Raw genomic sequence first — 19,390 nt, 5'->3', positions numbered from 1 at the left:
CACTTTGTATACCTTACACCCATGGGAACCCTTGCTAGCTTGAGATCCTAGCCATTGATAGATCCATGACGACCATGAGATGGCATGTGACACCTTGTGCTAGCTGTATCCTTGACATAGCTTGAGGCATTCCCTTGAGGGGGGGTTTGTTGGGGTTTGTCAATGTCCTGCCTCTCCATAGGCACATTTGCGGTCCTATGTGTGTGCTAGAGGGACAGTTAGGTGTGTTAGGTGGAGCTAGATGCTTCTAGAGGATAGGGGAGAGATTCTAGGAGCTTGGTGGCCTTTGGTATGAGGTCATCTATGATGTCAGTGTGGATGTAGAGGTAGCCTACATATGGCCCTCATTTCTCTTCATTCTATGAGACAGTTCTTCATTTGTGTCCATCTTCTTGTCTCCATTTTACTCAGCTTGCTCTTTTCCAACAGCATTTTGGCGCGGTTGCTGAGATCCCACCCCTCCCTGGGTTGCCATTGACTGCAGCAGAGGCAACCAAGGCTGATGGGGTACCTAGAGTTAGGGTCCTCTGTAAGGATCCTAACCTCACGACGATGGACCATGTTATGATCCAGCGCCCGGATGGTTCCTTTTTTCGCCAGAGAGTAGAGATTACAGGCAGGCAGGACCAGTGCAGGATATGCAGGACCATTGGACACTTTGCCAGGGATTGCCCCAGGAAGAAGAAAAGGCCCAAGAAGCCCTCTCGTAAAGCTACCGCCCCACGGCCTCGACAGGGGGTGGTTCAGGGCCAACACCTACTCCTCGGCCTCGACAGGGGGGTGGTACAGGTCCAGCATCTGGCTCCTCGACCTCCGCGTGGCGGTCCTCCTCAGGATGGTGGTGGTACAGGTCCAGCACTTGCTCCTCGGCCTCAACAGGCGGGTGGTACAGGTCCATCACCTGCTCCTCGACCTCCACATGGCGGTCCTCCTCAAGATGGTGGTTTAGCTCCTACTCGCCAGAGTGCTCCTCCACTAAGTGCTCCTTTGATAGCGCCACCTTCTACCTCACTTGCCTCGCGACCTTCTACCTCAAGGGCACCCGACGCATTCCAGTGGGTTCCGGTTCGTGTGCAGATCCCTCCTTCAGTTCACAAGGGTACACTAGTGGACTCTGCTTCACCTCGGGCTGTCCCTCCAATCTCACCTCACACAGTCCGAGATGCTGAAGCTTCGACCTCCTCCCCGGTTGTAGCTTCTCCCCTAGAACCAGCGGTGCCAGATACTCTCCTTGAGGCAGTAGAGGTCTCCGCGGTTGGGCAAACACAGGATCGAGAGCAGTTCTCACTTCCTTCCTTGGATAGGGGGAAGGGGATGGTTTACACTATTGATCCTCTTCCCTCAGAAGGGATCCTTCGCACTCCGGTGTCTGGCTTGCTTCACAGGAACTCATTTTCAGCCCTAGCAGATGATTTATATTTCCCAGAGAAGGAGTTTGTGCCCTCTACTTTTGGTGAGCCAGTGATCGGGTTTCCTGTTGACAGGGCTTCTTCTTCAGGTGACAGGGTTCTTTCCCCTGTTGATTTTCTACCACTTGGTGCCATTCCTCGCTCCTCGAGCAGGAGGTCTTCCCCTATTGAGGGGTTTGTTTCCGCCACTAGGTCGCATAAGGTGTTCCACTCTACATCCTCCCGTTGATGAGGATTATTAGTTGGAACATACAGGGCCTAGGTGGCGTCCCACATCGCCGCCGTAGACAGCTGATTCGGGATTAGCTTCATCCAGGTGTTACTGGGGGTTCCATTGATATCTTATTTATTCAGGAGCACAAACTGGATTCTAGAGATTGTGCCAAGTCAGCCAAGTTGCTTTCTAGCCATACTTTTTGGTCGCCTGCCTTGGGCACCAGGGGGACACTTCTATTTCAATTTCACAGTCGCTTCTCCCCTTAGTTGTTGGACACGGAGTCATTATTCCCTCTAGAGCTCAGTGGATTATTCTCTTGATTGGAGGGCGTAAGGTTGGTTTCCTTAACCTGTATGCCTCTAACATTAGAGGGGAACGTGTCTTTATGTGGAAGGATTTGCTCTCCTGGGCCCCCATTGCGGATTCATGGGTGATTGGAGGCGACTTTAACATGGTTGAGTTACCATCAGACAAAAAAGGGGGTAGAGAAGGAGGACTTCTCTCTTTGGAGAGAGCAGTTTGGGATGCCTTCCTTTTTCACTTATGTGGTAGAGATACTTGGTTGGATGATGCCTTTCTTATTCAACCACAGTCCCTCCTGTTCTCTTGGTCGAACAGCAAGCAGCAGATGCCTATTCATGCATACATTGACAAATTCTATGTAGATGATTGGGCACTAGACAGAGGTGGATCGGTATGCATTGCTGCTGGGTTTTCCACTTCAGACCACTTTCCTGTTGTGCTGGCTATCTCAGAGCCTCACTTGAGAGGCTGGTCCGCCAGCATCACGATTGCAGATTCCTTGTACACAATGGAGGACCTTACAGAGGCAGCCCTGGGGTTTCTCATGTTCAGGTTGGGAGCCTTTTCCATCGCATGTAGCTGCTGCCCTTTCTGGTATTAGCGATTTCTACCTCTCAAAGACGAGATATTCTCAAACGTGAGATTGGTGTTCGCAAGCACTTGGCAGCTTTGCAGAGGGAAGAGCAGAAATGGTTCAAATGCTTGGATTCAGGAGCGTCTTGCTGCAAGAAGCACTCATCAGCAGATATTGCTTGATCAGAGAGCGGTGGCAGACTCAGTAAACACTTTTTCTCTACTCTTGGCCCTAGACATAGTAGAGAGAGTGTATCCCAGCTTATTGACTCACATGGGGTTTTACAGACAGATCCTGATGATGTCTTGCACATAGCTTCAGGTCCTTATGCTGCCCTTCTTACTGCTGATCCTGAGACATGGGATAGAGAGGATGCTAGATAGGTTATTCGGCAGAGCATCCCTTTGTTGGTGAAACTGGATATGCATGTTTTGCTTGATACACCTTTCACCAACACAGAGTTCAGGACTGCACTTTCAGCCCTTCACAAGGGCAAGTGCCCAGGTTCGGATGGCCTTACACCTACTTTTTTCATTGCATTTTGGGATATGATTGGAGACTACATTACTTCAGCCCTGCAGGGCATTTGGGACTCTGGTGAGATGCCCGGGTCGCTTACAGATGGTCTCATTCATCTTATCCCAAAAGGAGGTTGTAGAAATCTAGTGTCCCAGTGGAGGCCTATCACACTTCTGGGGGCTTGTTACAAGATTCTGACCAAGGCAATCAGCCTCCGATTACAACCCCTTCTCCCAGATCTTATTCATGACACTCAGACGGGATTTGTGCATGGCAGAAGCATTTTTTATAACATTTTCTCTTTCTGGGAAGCTTCAGAGTGGGCCATGCAGAGCGGCCAGAATCTAGCCATTCTACTTTTGGATTTTGAGAAAGCTTATGAGAGAGTAGATTGGGGTTTTTTGGAGGGCACCCTTCTACGTTTTGCCTTTACTGATGCTTGGATCTGAGGTGTTTCCTCTTTGTACAGATCAGCCCACAGCCAGGTACTGGGGTAAGGGGTGAGAGATTTCAGATTTCCAGATCAGTCCGTCAGGGATGCCCCCTTGCTCCTTTTCTTTTTTTGTTCATGGCCAAAGCTATGAGTATCTATGTTAGATCTCAAGCTGACATCTTTGGGCTGAGACTTCCCATCAGAAGGGAAGAGGAGTTACTTGACAGTGAGTTGGCAGATGACACATCAGTTTACTTGGATGCCACTCCATAGACGCTCACTTCTTTCAAGCTGAATAGGAATGTGCCCAACTCCGATGATATCTTGAGAAGCATCATTGGCACATGTAACCTGTCTGTCATGAATAGGTGTGATGCTCTTAAACCACTCCTAGTGAGGAGTCATGTGCTTAGTAGCACCACTATCGATATACCATGTATCACTTGCAACAAGGGAAGCAACCCCTTATTGATTTTCAGCATTCAAATCCCCCCTGGCATCCATCTTCTCATTAAATGCAGCAAACACAAAATCTCTATCACCTTGGGCAAGATGAGCTTCACCATGTGCATCTGAAGCACGAGTTTCAGTGGGGGCAACAAAATTACTGCTAGAGCTGTCTCTTTGCCTCTTCTTTTCATTGGCAATCCTTTTCTGACACTTAATAGAAGTCTCTTTCTTGAAAAAAAAAAAAAAAAAACTGCCCAAGGAAGTCCAAAAAAGCACGAGAGGAAGGACACTACTAGAGGAGATGAGGTAGTCTCTCTAGGAGCGAGACATCTGTGAGACAAATAGATGAAGCAATATGTCGGCGTGCCAAAAGCTGTCCATGAGGAAGAACACCCAATAAAGCTCTCCACAAGAAAACCTGTTGACGGAGAGGAATCTTAGAATGCCAAATCTGTCTCAAACTTTTCCGCCACCATTTCACTTGGAATGGTGCATCCTCAACTGGTCGTACTCCTGAAGAAAATTCAAGAGTGTGTATTACATGGGCTGTTGTGATAGCTAGTCGGACTCTCTTTCTCTCTCTCTCACACACACTCTCTCTCTCTCTCACACACACACACATACACACTTTTGTTTTTAGTGAGAAATTTTGATTGATTATATTACAAGAGTAGCGACTTCAAAACGAGGTAGTCAAAATACATAACTCGAAAAAGACAAGCTAGTAGACTGAGCTGCTGCTCCTCCCCGTTCCCCTGCTGCTCCCCCTCCCTCAGCCCGTCTCTCTCCCCCCTCAGCCTGTCCCTAGCCCCTCCCTGCTGCTTCCCCCCCTCCCCCCCTGCTGCTCCGCCCCCTCCCCCTGCCTGTCCCTCGCTCCCTCCCTCTGTTCCCTGCTTCCGCCTCCTCCCCCTTGCTGTCCCGCCCCCTCTCCCTGCCTCCGTCCCCTCCCCCCTGCTGCTCCGCTCCCTCTCCCTGCCTCCGCCCCTCCCCCCTGCTGCTCCCCTCTGCCCCCTGCTGTCCCGCCCCCTCTCCCTGCTGCTCCGTCCCCTCCCCCCTGCTGCTCCGCCCCCTCTCCCTGCCTCCGCCCCCTCCCCCCTGCTGCTCCCCCTCTCCCCCTGCCTCCGGCCCTTTCCCCCTGCTGCTCCGCTCCCTCTCCCTGCTGTCCCGCCCCCTCCCCTGCTGTCCCGCCCCCTCCCTGCTTGCTCTCCCGCCCCCTCTCTTCCTCTCACTCCTCCCTTTCTTCTCCTCTCCCTTCCCCTCCCTCCTTGCCCCTCTCCCCTCTCAGCCTTAGCCCCTCTCCTCCTTCCCTCCCCTTCCCCCCTGCTTCCTCCTAGCCTCCTTTCCCCTCCCTTGCCCCTCGCAGTTTTTTTTGGAACGGAAGGAGCCTTTTTTCCTGTTCGAGTCGGCCTCCTCACCTTGATTGGCGATGGATTCCCCGTCAGCCAATCCTACTCCATCTCCACCGGCCGCGAAAACTATCACTTTCTCTAAAGACGAGTTGCAGCAGCTCAGGAAGGATGTAGAGATTGAGTGCTCTACCACTTTGTTAGCACGCATCTTCGGGTCTCACCCTTCCAGATCCCAAGCCAGAGACTGGATGCTTGCGGCTCTCCCCCCAGACCTCGCTCCTCGATTGGTAGATGTTCGCCTTCTGGGACGAGGTTTCTTCCAGGTTGTTTTTGACACTCCAGAGGCTGCGAGCACTGTGCTCAAGGCCGAGCTTTTACACCTGGGACACAGGAAGATCTTCTTTGAAGCCTTTCACCTTGGTTTCGACCCAGTTGAGGCAGATAAGAAATTCTTCTCGCTCTTCATCAGGTTCCCCGGGCTTCCCCAGGTTTACTATCGACTTCTTTCTGTTATTGGGGAGCATTTTGGCGTAGTTGCTGAGATCCCACTCCTCCCTGGGTTGCCATTGACTGCAGCAGAGGCAACCAAGGCTGATGGGGTTCCTAGAGTTAGGGTCCTTTGCAAGGATCCTAACCTCGAGATGGACCACGTCATGATACAGCGCCCGGATGGTTCCTTTTTTCGCCAGAGAGTGGAGATTTCAGGCAGGCAGGACCAGTGCAGGATTTGCAGGACCTCGGGACACTTTGCCAGGGATTGTCCCAGAAAGAAGAAAAGGCCTAAGAAGACCTCTGGTACAGCTACCGCCTCAGGGCATCGACAGGGGGGACAGGGGGGGAGATTAGACCCGGCACTTGCCCCTCGACCTCGACAGAGGGGTGGTACAGGTCCAGCTCCTGCTCCTCATTCTTCACGTGGCGGTCCTGCTCAGTCAGGTGGTGGTACAGGTCCAGTACCTATTCCTCGGCCTCATCAGGGGGGTGGTACAGGTCCTGCTCCTCGACCCCCACCTCCCTCAGGCACACGCGACGCTTTACAGTGGGTTCCAGTACGTGTGCAGGTCCCTCCTTCAGTTCACGAGGGTACCTTAGTAGACTCTGCTTCACCTCGAGCTGTCCTTCCTGTCTCACCTTGCACAGTCCGAGACGCTGCAGCTTCGACCTCCTCCCCAGTTGCAGCTTCTTCCTTAGATCCAGCACTGCCAGATGTTCCTCTTGAGGACGGAGAGATTTCCGCGGCTGGGCAGACACCGGGTAGAGAGCCTTCCTCACTCCCTCCCTTGGACAGGGGGAAGGGGATAGCTTACACTGTTGATCCTCTTCCCTCACAAGGGATCCTTCGTACTCCGGTGTCTGGATTGCTCCACAGGAACTCGTTTTCAGCCTTGGCAGAGAGTTCAGATTTCCCAGAGGAGGAGTTTGTGCCCGCTACTTTTGGGGAGCCAGTGGTTGGATTTCCTATTGACAGGGCTTCTTCTTCAGGTGCCAGGATTCTTTCCCCTATTGACTTTCCTCCACTGGGTTCCTTCCCTCCATCCAGGAGGTCTTCCCCTGTTGAGGGGTTTGTTTCCGCCACTAGGTCGGGTAAGGTGTTCCACTTTACATCCTCCCGTCGATGAGGATTATCAGTTGGAACATACAGGGCCTAGGTGGCGTCCCACATCGCTGCCGCAGACAGCTGATCCGGGATCAGCTTCATCCAGGTGTTACTGGGGGTCCCATTGATATATTATTTATTCAAGAGCACAAGCTGGATTATAGAGATTGTGCCAAGTCAGGCAAGTTGCTTTCAGGACATACTTTTTGGTCGCCTGCATTGGGCACTAGGGGAGGCACTTCTATTTCAGTTTCGCAGTCGGTTCTCCCCTTAGTTGTTGGGCACGGAGTCATTATCCCCTCTAGAGCTCAGTGGATTATTCTCTTGATTGGAGGGCGTAAGGTTGGCTTCCTCAACCTATATGCCTCCAACATTAGAGGGGAACGTGTCCTTATGTGGAAGACTTTGCTCTCCTGGGCCCCCATTGTGGATTCTTGGGTGATTGGAGGTGACTTTAACATGGTCGAGTTACCTTCAGACAAAAAAGGGGGTAGAGAAGGCGGACTTCACTCTTTGGAGAGAGCAGCTTGGGATGCCTTCCTTTTCCATTTCTGTGGCAGAGATACTTGGTGTGATGATGCCTTTCTTATTCAGCCACAGTCCCTCCTGTTCTCTTGGTCGAACAGGAGGCAACAGATGCCTATTCATGCACGCATTGACAGATTTTATGTAGATGACTGGGCACTTGACAGAGGGGGATCGATATGCATTGCTGCGGGGGTTTCCACCTCAGACCATTTCCCTGTTGTTCTGGCTATCTCAGAGCCTCACTTGAGAGGCCGATCTGCCAGCATCAGGATCCCAGATGCCTTTTACACAGAGGAGGACCTTACAGAGGCAGCCCTACGGGTATGGTTTGCTCATGTCCAGGGAGGGCAGCCACATCCTTCACATTTAGCCGCTGCCCTCTCTGGTATTAGCAACTTTTACTGCTCAGTTGCTTCTACCAGGAGACGAGATATTCTCAGACGTGAGATTGGTGTTCGCCAGCAGTTAGCAGCTTTGCAGAGGGAAGAGCAGAAACGGCCTTCAGATGCTTGGATTCAGGAGCGCCTTGCTGCAGCGAGGGCTCACTTGCAGTTATTGCTTGATCAGAGAGCAGAGTATGCCTTTCATGCACGGGAGTCCTTCTGGATTCAGATGGGTGGTAGAGTCAATAAACACTTCTTCTCTACTCTTGGCCCTAGACATAGTAGAGAGAGTGTATCTCAGCTTATTGACTCACATGGGGTTTTACAGACAGAGCCAGATGACGTCTTACGCATAGCTTCAGATTTCTATGCCACCCTCCTTACTGCTGATCCTGAGACACACGATATAGAGGATGCTAGACAGGCTATTTGGCAGAGTATCCCAGTGTTGGTGAATCCGGATATGCATGTTCTACTTGACGCACCTTTCACCAACACAGAGTTCAGGACTGCACTTTCAGCCCTTCACAAGGGCAAGTGCCCAGGTTTAGATGGCCTCACTCCGTCTTTTTTCATTGCATTTTGGGATATGATTGGAGACTATATTACTTCAGCCATGCAGGCCATTTGGGACTCTGGCGAGATGCCTGAATCGCTTACAGAGGGCCTCATCCACCTTATCCCAAAAGGAGGTAGCAGAAATTTATTGTCCCAGTGGAGGCCTATCACACTTCTGGGGACTTGTTACAAGATTCTGGCCAAGGCTATCAGCCTCCGATTGCAGCCACTTCTCCCTGATCTTATTCACGACACTCAGACGGGATTTGTGCATGGCAGAAGTATTTTTGATAACATTTTTTCTTTCTGGGAAGCTTCAGAGTGGGCCATGCAGAGTGGCCAGAATCTTGCCATTCTACTGTTGGATTTTGAAAAAGCTTATGACAGAGTAGATTGGAGTTTTTTGGAGGGCACCCTACTACGCTTTGGATTCACTGATGTTTGGATCAGAGGTGTTTCCTCTTTGTACAGATCAGCCCATAGCCAGGTACTTATTGGTGGGGTAAGGGGTGAGAGATTTCAGATTTCGAGATCAGTCCGTCAGGGATGCCCCCTTGCTCCTTTCCTTTTTTTATTCGTGGCCGAAGCTATGAGCATCTATGTTAGATCTCAAGCTGACATCTTTGGGCTGAGACTTCCTATCAGAAGAGAAGAGGAGCTGCTTGACAGTGAGTTGGCTGATGACACAGCGATTTATTTGGATGCCTCTCCACAGACATTGACTTCTTTCAGGACAGCGTTGGATTTATTTTGCTTGGCGGCAGGGGCACAGATAAATTGGCATAAATCCAATGGCTTTTGGATCAGTGATGAGGACACTCCAGTTTGGGGACTTGACATAGGGTTCACTTGGGTTCAGAGGGGTGTGCCTATCAGGTATTTGGGCTGCCAGGTCGGCTTGGGTATTTCTACCACGCAGCAGTTTGCTCCCGTGTTGGAGAGCATCAGAAGGAAGCTTCTCTTTTGGAGCTCAGCCAAGCTGGATCTTGCCTCTAGAGTTGTGGTGGTCAACCAGGTCCTCTTGGCCACGGCCTGGTTTATTTGTTCATGTTGGTGCCGTTCTAGGGACTGCATCATTCAGCTCAGAAGACCAATCAGGAACTTTCTCTGGAGTGGGCTTGATGGCACAGCAGATGCCTTAGCCAGAGTGGCTTGGGAGACCCTCATCCTCCCTACACAGGATGGGGGTCTCAATATTATTGATCCAGATTTACAGTGCAGAGCCTTACTTTGCAAGATAGTGGTGCGAGGACTTATGCCAGGACAGGAACCGTGGAAGGACTTTCTTATCAGCAGCATACAGAGGTGCACACCTTCCTCAGGAGGAGACTGGATGAGCAGTGTTAGATGGATTTTCACCTCAGCACACCTCAGATCACCTTCATCCCCTCTCATGGTTGCCATTCTGAAAGCTTGGGCTAGTTTCAGAAGCTCTCTTCGGAGGATTCCTCCTTCCTCCCGGGAAGAGATTGATAGGCAGCCCATCATGTGGAACGACAGTATTTTAGATGATCGTGGCAGACCACTGGGTGCCTCACTCTACATGCAGTGGGCCAGGTGGGAGAGGGGACCTGCTTCTTCTTTGGGATCTTGGAAAGCCTTCCGTAGGCTTCCAGAGGAAACCAAGTCAGGGTTGACAGGACATCTCAGAGGGAGTGCAGGGAGGATCTTGCAGATTGAGTCAGCCCTTCCAGAGGCTTGGATAGACACAGATGATATGCCTCTCACTACCTCCACTTGGGCAGGTACTTTCTCGAGAGGCGGGGTTCCACTTCAGGTCTTAGCCTTCCGAGGTGCACAGGAGGATGCTTTGGTTTTCAGTGTCCAGGATGGTGGCAGATTGCTCAGATCTACAGATGATATATTGCTTGAGTCTGCTTTTCAGCCTATCAGGGTCGTAGGCCTTTTGATGCAGGGATCAGATTCAGAGTGGTTCTTAGACCCTGACCCCCAGTTACTCTCCACCGGGTCTTGGAGACTTTGGCTCTATGGAGGAGTTCCCATCAGGTATTTACAGTGGGACCCCGGAGAGTGGGAGTGGATTGACGCGGGGCATCGAGAGAAGACCATCCCCTTCTTTCGTTACACGGTCAGTAATGCCAGGAGATTTCAGCTCAGTAGTAGAGGTTGGAGACCCTCCAGAGTTCCTCATTGGGAGACTTTTGGTATTACTGCGGATCAGCAGAGGTACTTCTGGAGGAGGCTCTGGAAATCCCACAGGAATAGAAAGATCACTATCTTCTTTTGGCTTTCTATTCATGGAGGGATTGCAGTGAACCTTTGGAGGTCCAGATTCGGAGCCGACCCTACTTGCCCTCGTTGCCTTTCTGCTTCGGAGTCTATTCAGCATTGCTTATGGGATTGCAGACAGGCGAGATTGATTTGGATGGGGATAGCCAGGATCTTCAGTCACTTTGCCCATTCCCCACTCTTTATGACTTGGGGCTCGGTGGCTTGGCTTTCTCTTACAGGACCTCAGGTTTTCTATGAGGGACTTGACTCCTCCCGAGCCATTTCAGTTCGACATCATCGGGTTGAGCTCTGCTCGTTGGATGTGGTTACACACCGTCCTTTTACAGCTGTACATGCCTCTGTGGATACTTCTTGGGAGATTATAGCGAGCATAGCAGCCTGGCATATCTGGAGATCCAGATGCACAGAGGCTATGGAGGGTACTCAGGTTCATCCCTCGCACACATTGGCTAGTATCTGGACAGACATCGTACACACTCTGATGGCTGTATGGACGGGTATGCAGGGGGACTCCCGTGCAGCCTCAGCTAGGAGGGCTTCTTTCTTCAGGGAATGGAAGGATTCTCCTTTCTTCTCTGAATCTACTACAGGGTTGAGATGGCACTTTCAGCCTCAGCCTTGGTTTCTTTCCACCTCACTCTGAGGGGGTTTTTTATTATCCTCATGATTTCATGATGTATTCCGCTTTGAGCTTGCTCTCGCGGGTTTTTGTTCTTACTTAATAGAAGTCTTTTTCATGGAAAAAAAAAAAAACGAGGCAGTCAAAATTACATCAGCTGAAAGTCTCAATGTATGCTAGATATACATCATGATCTATAAAGGCAAATAGAATTGAATGTATGCCACAAGGATGGACTACACTGTTTGGAGGCGAACATGTAAAGCCCACGCTGCCAGTTTTCAATATTCAAGCTTTTTCCGAAGCTTGATTAGAACCCAATCAATTTGCTGTTGATGAGTAGGTCCCCAGCCCAAAGGATAACCAAGGTGTCGAACTAACTGAGTGGGTGGGATAATCTTCCCTAGCCATAAGAGAGTGTGCCAGTCTTTAAGATGCAATGGGAGCAACTTAGACTTTTGAAAGTTAACATGAAGGCCAACTGCTAAACCAGAAACTGAAAGGGCTTGCATCAAAGCAGAAAGAGCAGTTGGAGTATTCCTTGGACTAGAAAAAGAATCATCAGCATATGCCTGAGCAACCATGGTGTGATTTTCATCCAGTTCCAAACCATGGAGAGAATCTGTAGCCACTAGATGATCAATGTATTGCAACATAGGATGAGTAGCAATAGCATACAGTAAGGCACTAAGGGGGAAGCCCTAACGAACCAAACTACGAAGAGTCCATTCTTTAGAGATGTCTCCAGAAAGAATACAAGCATCATTGCTATCCCTTTAGAGCCAATAAATAACCTACTGCATTTTTATTCCAAAGCCCAAGGATCACACACACACACACACGCATGCACACACTCACACTTTTTTTGGTGAAATCCATGTAAATTTATATTACAAGAGGCAGCTCCCAAAGAGGGAACTTGCAATTATAACCTTAAAAGATCTCAATATAGGACAAGTAAAAAGTGGAATCCATTTGGTGAATGCACACACAATCATAGAAAGATTGTCTAAGGGACACACACACACAATTATAGAAATAAATTCTAAGGGACATCCAGAAATAGTGAATTTGGTAAAGGTGGAATCTAAAAAAACACATACACACGATTTTTGTCATGGATTTCAAATTTAAAGCTTATAAACGTATTGTGCTCGTAAATGACATAAAGAATACCCCATACTCTTGTTTAGACATATGTGTAAGTGACTATGAGAATATGTAAATTCATTCTCTTGCAATGAAAAGAGTATTATTTTTGAAGGTTTACAAGTAATAGAAATCAAGTGCCACAATGATTAGCATCTTTCAGCATATGAGGTACTTACATGGAAATGTGGGCTATGCAAAGCAGGTTCTCGGAGACTTGATTGAATCTATAGCTGGTGCAATCTTGGTTGACTCAGATTTTAATATACAAGAAGTTTGGAAAGTGATGAAGCCTCTCTTGGAACCTATTGTTACTCCTACAACACTTCCTTATCATCCCGTTCGAGAATTAGGGGAGCTTTGTGCAAAAAGAGGCTTCACCGTGGAGTATGAACCACAAAATGAAGACAATTACATAGTTATGGTGGCTAAAGTCACAATCAAAGAAATGCAATATGAGGCAAGATCTAAGCTTGCAAATAAGAAAACAGCAAAGAAAGCAGCAGCAAAAAAGTTGCTTGACATTCTCAAGGTTTTTGCCTGACCATCTACATGTTTATTCTTTATCAAAATGACCCTCCTCAGCTTGCATATCATTTGTCAAATGTTTGCTATTTCCTTTTCTTGATTGTGATGGGCATGGAGGCTACAAAGATCCAAAAATGAGAGGTTCAGGAAGACCTTGAGTATTATTGAAGTAGGTGGTACATGTAAGTTATGTTATGTATCGTTTATAGTCATCAGAATTTTGCATAATGATTTTCAGCAAAGGTATTTCAAGATGGCAATACATCTTTCTTGCTTGTATAATGGATATGAAAATTTTCATCTTACAGGGTTGAGGTGGCACTTTCAGCCTCAGCCTTGGTTGTCTTCCACCTCATTTTGAGGGGGTTTATTTATCCTCATGGTTACATGATGTATTCCGCTTTGAGCTTGCTCTCATGGGTTTTTTCTCTTACTTACTAGAAGTCTCTTTCTTGGAAAAAAAATAAAATCATAAATTTAGGATTGCTCTTCTTGCCCTCCACAAGTGCCTGGGATCAGAAGGTCTCATTCATCTTAGCTCATAGGAGGGTTGCAGAAATTCGGTTTCCAATGCAAGCCAATCACTTTTTTGGGTAACCTTTACAAGATTTTGGCCAAAGTTATCAATTTGCATTTGCATCCCATTTTTACATGATCTCATTCATGATACACAGATAGGATTTGTGCATGGCCAAAGCATTTTTTATAATATTTTCACTTTGGAGGCTTTGAATTGGGCTCTGTATAGAGATATATACAATGATATGGTGGTGTAGGATAGACTAGGACTTAGTCTATTTTAGAGTTTTTGTGTGCTCTAGTACTTGGACTATATATACCAAGTACTTGTACTTCATTTGGTTGAACATTTCAGTTGAAGTACACTTGTGCTCACTTCTTGTTCTCTTGTGTTCACAATCCATCTCCATTCTTGTTCCTACATGTGGTATCAGAGCTAGTCCTTCCAGCCCTATCACTTGCTTCCCCGTTCTCCCGCGTGCTCCTGTTGCACTTCTGTCACGGAGAAGAAGTTAGTTCTTGCTGGTTGACTTCTCTTTTGGTTGTCTTGAGGTCCCATGACCTTCGCGTGTTCTTGGGCTTCAATTTTGTTGAGAGATTTTGCACCAGGAAGCACTCCTCAACTGGGCGACGTTGTTTTGCATTGTGCGCATTTTTTCAGGCAATTTTATATACTGGAAGTTTTGTAGCTGCACTGGGCAACCCGAAGGAGTTTAAAAAGTTGTATTGGGGTTTTACCCCCCTTTTGGAGCTGTTCGTGCTCTCAAAAATTCATTCTGAGCAACAGATCAGAAGATACCAGCAATATCATTTGCTGATTTTTATTGATTTCCGTACATTGCGCCTGCCCACAGCCCCCGGACAGTTACATCGCCATCTGTACAGCCGTACACCTCGAATTTGCATTCGGGGACCGGCTCTTGCTAACCATACACCTCAACATTGCTGCCCATTGCCTGTCCAGCTCGCCATTTGCCTCTCCGGATTGCCATTTGCATTCCTGGCCCAGCTATTTCTTATGCTCCAGCTCTTGATCTTTGTTTGAGCTCATTTTCAGCCTTTGCCAATTGGTTCTTGCAAATAGCATTGCAAAGGTGTCTTGTAGATTGCATTGCACAGGTGTCAGTGCATTCGGGACGGTTTTGGGCTGCACATTAAGTGCAAATCATTACTCAGATGTTGTGTATTTTGAAGCCAAGTGTTGGCTATAAGTTGATGCACTTTTGGATACCTATTGAGCAAGAGTTTGCTATTGCATTGTGAGCCATTGTTTGGCTGAGATACATGCTGATTTTTGCGGCAGAAGCACATTGCATTTAAGCCAGTGTTTGGCTGTGGTTGAAGACAACTTTTTGGGACAAAAATATAGTGCTTGATTGCATTTTGTATCCCGGAAGGCATTGAGGTTTGAGCATTATTTTTGGGACGGATTTATTGCTATTTCAAAGCAGCCACTGTCAATGAATGCCATTGCAGAGAGGATTTTTTCTCTGAGTCTATTTCAGGGTTGAGGTGGCACTTTTAGCCTCCACCTTGGATTTTTGTTAGCTCATTTTGAGCCGATTTTTTCCTCATGCATGGCATGATGTACTCCCGTATTAGAGCTTGCTCTTGCGGTTTTCATTCATACTTAATGAAGTAATCTTTTTTAAAAAAGCCTATTATACTGGGAAGGGGTTAGCATTGATGTCATCTTGCACTAAATAAGAAAGTTTGTTACACTGGGAAGGGGTCACCATTGATGAGGAGCTTGATGAGAGTATGGTGGCATCTCTTGAACGCCCTCATCCAGACCAGCCTGCAATGTAGAGTGGAGTTTGGGCGCTAGCTTTGATTTGGCATATGGAGGTTTGAAATCAAGAGGGATACATGGTTGTTCACATCAACTAGGTGCAAGGGAACATAGGTTCTACACTCAAAGCAACTGGCGCATAGTGAGACAGACGTCTCACATGCTCTTTGGGAGCTTGGAGTTGGCTTCCGGCAATCTAAGGTGACTTCATACCTTGGTGTACTTGAGGGGAGATGAGCATGGGATAGAGGAGATTGACGTAGTCATCCCAAAGGTGTGGCGGGAGGGGCTTAGAGAGGCCCTGGACACAATATATCCCCATCGTTGGTTTGGCCAATGTCTTCTTTATGGTTCATGACAGTTGTGACCCCTACCTAGTCAGCCATAGCATAGGCCTGGGAGGTTACTACAACAATACCTTGGTGCACTTTCAACCCAAAACAGCTCTGGAGATAGGGGGTGTTAGGAAATGGAGTCAAGTTGAGTGAGTTTTATGTGTGTCCTATGGATGCCACGTGTCATATTGGGAGATATCCCATATGCACTTTGGTACTCTATGTCTAGAGTCTAGATTATATATGGTGGTACTTGTGTTGTGTGTCACATCATTGGAGTCAACATCAAGCTTTCCCAATGTAAGTCTTTCATTGGTTTAGTCTTTCATTTCTCTTCCAGTTCTTTCCATTTCCATTAGTTGCATCTTTGCTTCCCTCTTCCTACCCTACCTCCTCTCCCTACTCCTCTTTGCTCCAACAATACTCATCTTCCAAAACCTTTAGTGATAATAGTGACTGTCCTTTTATTCTTCAGTCTGATGTTCCAAGCAAGAGACCAAGCTGCTGCATCACATGTTGGATAAAGCATGTGGTCAAATAGTACCAAAGTTCATGCCTCTGTGTTGCAGGCAGCCAGATTCATGAACGATCCACCCACCCTTCCCTGGTTGAAGAACGAGGAATGTGGCATCCAAGACATGGAGCTTCTTACAAACTTATTTGTATACTTTTTACTTCTTTTTAACAGGGATTTTAAAAAGCAAGTAGAACATGGGCAGGAATTGGAGAATGAGTGGAATTCTATCATTGCAAGATATCAGGAGAATTATCCTGCTGAAGGGAATGAGTTCAAGAAGCTTCTTAATGGTACACTTCCTGTTGGTTGGGAAAGTTGTTTGCCGGTATATGCTTTTGCTTGGCTCTTAACCTCGTACACACCCTTAAAGAATTTATATTTTTGCAAACTTGGTTGAAAATTTGATGTAAGATAGGAGAGAATCAGATTTCGACCTAGGCTTTGATTTGGCCCCTCCTGATGAATCTTTTGAGGGAGAGGATGATAAGGGTGAGGAGAGATAGACTACTCCTAAGGAAAGAACTTGCTATTTGGTCCCTAGAGAAATGGGTGTATATTGGCACTTTAGGGGGACAGGCAGATTTGGATTCTGGTACAGGAGGGAAAGAAAAGTGGGCGGGAGAAGGGGAGGAGGAGAAGAGAGGGAGGGATTACATGGAGGAATGGGAGAGAGGGAGAGGCTTCCAAGGGAAAGGGAGGAAGAGAAGCCGCGTCTTGAGTGGACATGGGCAGGAATGGGGCATGGCTTTTGGAAGGGGAATGCCTCTCAAGAGGGATCTGGATTGGCTGGTCTGAAGGATGGTTTAGAGAGGGGAACATGCTGATTATCCATGAGCATAAAAGACATAGAAGGGGATGATCTGAAGTCTCTAGGACATTCTTTTTTCAAAGAAAGCAACCTTCTATTAATGCTTGAAAGATTTCATACAAGACAACAGCCCTGAAGGTGCTAAGTATGAAAAAACTAGGAAAAGGCTGAAAGGAAAAACCGGCCTCTTCTAGAGAAGCCCAGCTCACTACCTAGGGGATCTTTGGAACTGGGGCTAACAACCAAGTGGGGGGGATTATACAGCCAGCGAATCCCTCACGGAGTGAAGATGTAGAAAACACCTGCAGGCCAAGCCTTGCAGAAATGAGCACGCCTCTCAATAGTCGCCCTAGAGCCTGGAGTCCCACGCTCCCAGGTGGACCGTAGAGTGTAAATGATATCCTGCCAGATGGCCACCAAGGTAGCCGAGGGTGGAATCGAGTGCTCTCCCATCACAAGACTGCACCGAGCCACCCAAAATGTTCCAAGCCGTGATGCTGGCTACCACCTCCCAAGCACTGTCCTCCCTAGGAGGAGGAGCTAGGGTGTCAGGGGGGACTGCCTCGTGGAGTGCAATCCTCTGAATGCTCTGACCCTGTACCCAGTAGGCTGGGGAGATCTCATCAATCTGAAACGTGTGTCCTCCCTCTGTCAACCAAGCTACCATCCCCCAGATGTAGTCTTTGTGTATACTCTGCATGCGTGTCATGATCCTGAGGGCTCTCATCCAGATCCTCGCTGCGCTACGACATCTCCATAGGCAGTGCGGTATAGTCTCCAGGACACCATCTGAGCAGCAGTGGCACTACCCCTCCACTCGCATCTGCTCAACCACAGGCCAATGGGCAAGCCTCCGTGGGCTGCCAACCAGAAGAAGTATGAAATCTTACTTGGCCGCAAGCTGGACCACAACCGCGTCCAAAACCTGGAGCGAACATCCCAGGGCACTCTCTGGGTCACCCAGTGTCTCTCCCTCGGGGGAGTCCACCTCGAAGAGTCCATCTGAAGTCTTCTGCCAATCCGTGTGGTGTAGGAAAACAAAGGCACCTCATCTATCGTCTCAGCTAGGCCGCCCCTGGAGGGCCACAACCACTCCCCCGGGTCCCACTGGACCTCCCTCAAGGGTCTACCCTCCCATAGCCGGAGGCACCATCGAGAGGCGTCCTGCTCCGAGATACTGGGAGGATCAATGTGCCACTCCTTCCCTAAGCATCCTACCACTCTGATCATCTGCCAGTGTATCCCATCAAGACTCCCATCCATCTCAGGGTCACTCCCAGTGAGGGGCTGAAGTAGGCCTCCAGGTCCTACACGGAAGAAGTCGGGGTGCATGCTGCCGCGTTGCATCAAAATCCTCAAGGAACACCAGTATGGGAAAACTGTCCCAACCATCGCTTGTCTCTCCAAATGTGAAGTCCTTCCCACCAGGACTCAGGAATGGCTAAGTTGATCTTGCCCATCCGCTGCCCTGTCTTGTTTCATTTCTTGAACTAGGCTCGGACTAAATGTGATTGTCCTAAACCATGGTTGGAACATCATGCACTGTAGGCTGGTTCAGTTCAATCGTGAGTGATGTGATTGTCCTGAACCAGCGTGGTTGAACAAACATTAGTTGTTGTCCAGCCCGGTGGCATGGTTGAGTAGAAATTAATAGCAATATATTTTGCAATATATTGTTATTTTACTAAACCAACCCGGTGGTTGGAACATCATGCAACCGCGGCTGCTCCAACTCAATCACTAGTTATGTGATTGTCCTGAACCAGCGTTGTTAAATAGACATTAGTTATTGACTAGCCCGATAGTTGAAATTATTGTGTTTCTTAGTACTTAAATTCGTTAAATTTAATTTCCTTCTATTCGGGTCATATACCATAGTTAAATTGTGGAATTCATAAATGAAAAGAAATATATTGTTATTTTCTAATGGTGAAATTCAGAAATGAAAAGCAATATACTTGTTATTGTCTAGTATGTAAAGTTGAGAACGTCAGGCTAAGCCATCCCGGTGGTTGAAACTATGACAGTGTCCTAAACCATCCCGGTGGTTGAAATTGTGACTATCCTAAATGTGTCATAAACCAGCCCGGTGACTATCCTAAACCAGCCCGGTGATTGAAATTGTGACTTTCCTAAACCATCGCAGTGGTTGAAAATTGTTTTGCTTCATTATATACTTTAATCAGACTCCATTCTGTATTCTTTTAGTAGTAGTAAAAAGGAGGCTCATTGGTCTATTGTTCCCACATGTTGGGTCAGCAGACGGAGTTGTATCTCAAGTTTGTGGATCAGAATCCAGACATTTCAATTGGGCAGAGGAGCTTTGAGCATTGTAAGCCCTGGTACATCTAAGATGAAAGATTTCAATTAGATCACTAATGTGAGACTGAAAGATTTTAATTAGTGAACTAATGTGAGATGAAAGATTTTGATTAGACAACTAAAGTGAGACAAAAGATTTAAATTAGATAACTAACATGAGACTGAAAAATGAGAAGGTCGGGCTCCATGAACTCTCTCCCTATTTAAGTTCAGTGCATACACAACTAA

General features: G+C 47.8%; 1 protein-coding gene across 1 annotated transcript in view; it reads left to right on the top strand.

The window, feature by feature from the left end:
- DCL2 (dicer-like 2) overlaps nucleotides 1-19,390 on the top strand; it is a 361,432-nt gene that overhangs the window by 314,176 nt on the left and 27,866 nt on the right. Inside the window, exon 22 of the mRNA XM_087370403.1 lies at nucleotides 12,547-12,873. Within this exon, the coding sequence (XP_087226529.1) occupies nucleotides 12,547-12,873 (327 nt within the window). The remainder of the gene's footprint in view (nucleotides 1-12,546; nucleotides 12,874-19,390) is intronic.

This window comes from Dipteris shenzhenensis, chromosome 32, assembly GCF_047967505.1.
Source record: "Dipteris shenzhenensis isolate YYH24624 ecotype China chromosome 32, Dip_SZ_1.0, whole genome shotgun sequence".
Lineage (NCBI taxonomy): Eukaryota > Viridiplantae > Streptophyta > Polypodiopsida > Gleicheniales > Dipteridaceae > Dipteris > Dipteris shenzhenensis.
The sequence above is the reverse complement of the archived record's forward strand: the minus strand, read 5'-3'. Positions and strand labels throughout refer to the sequence as shown.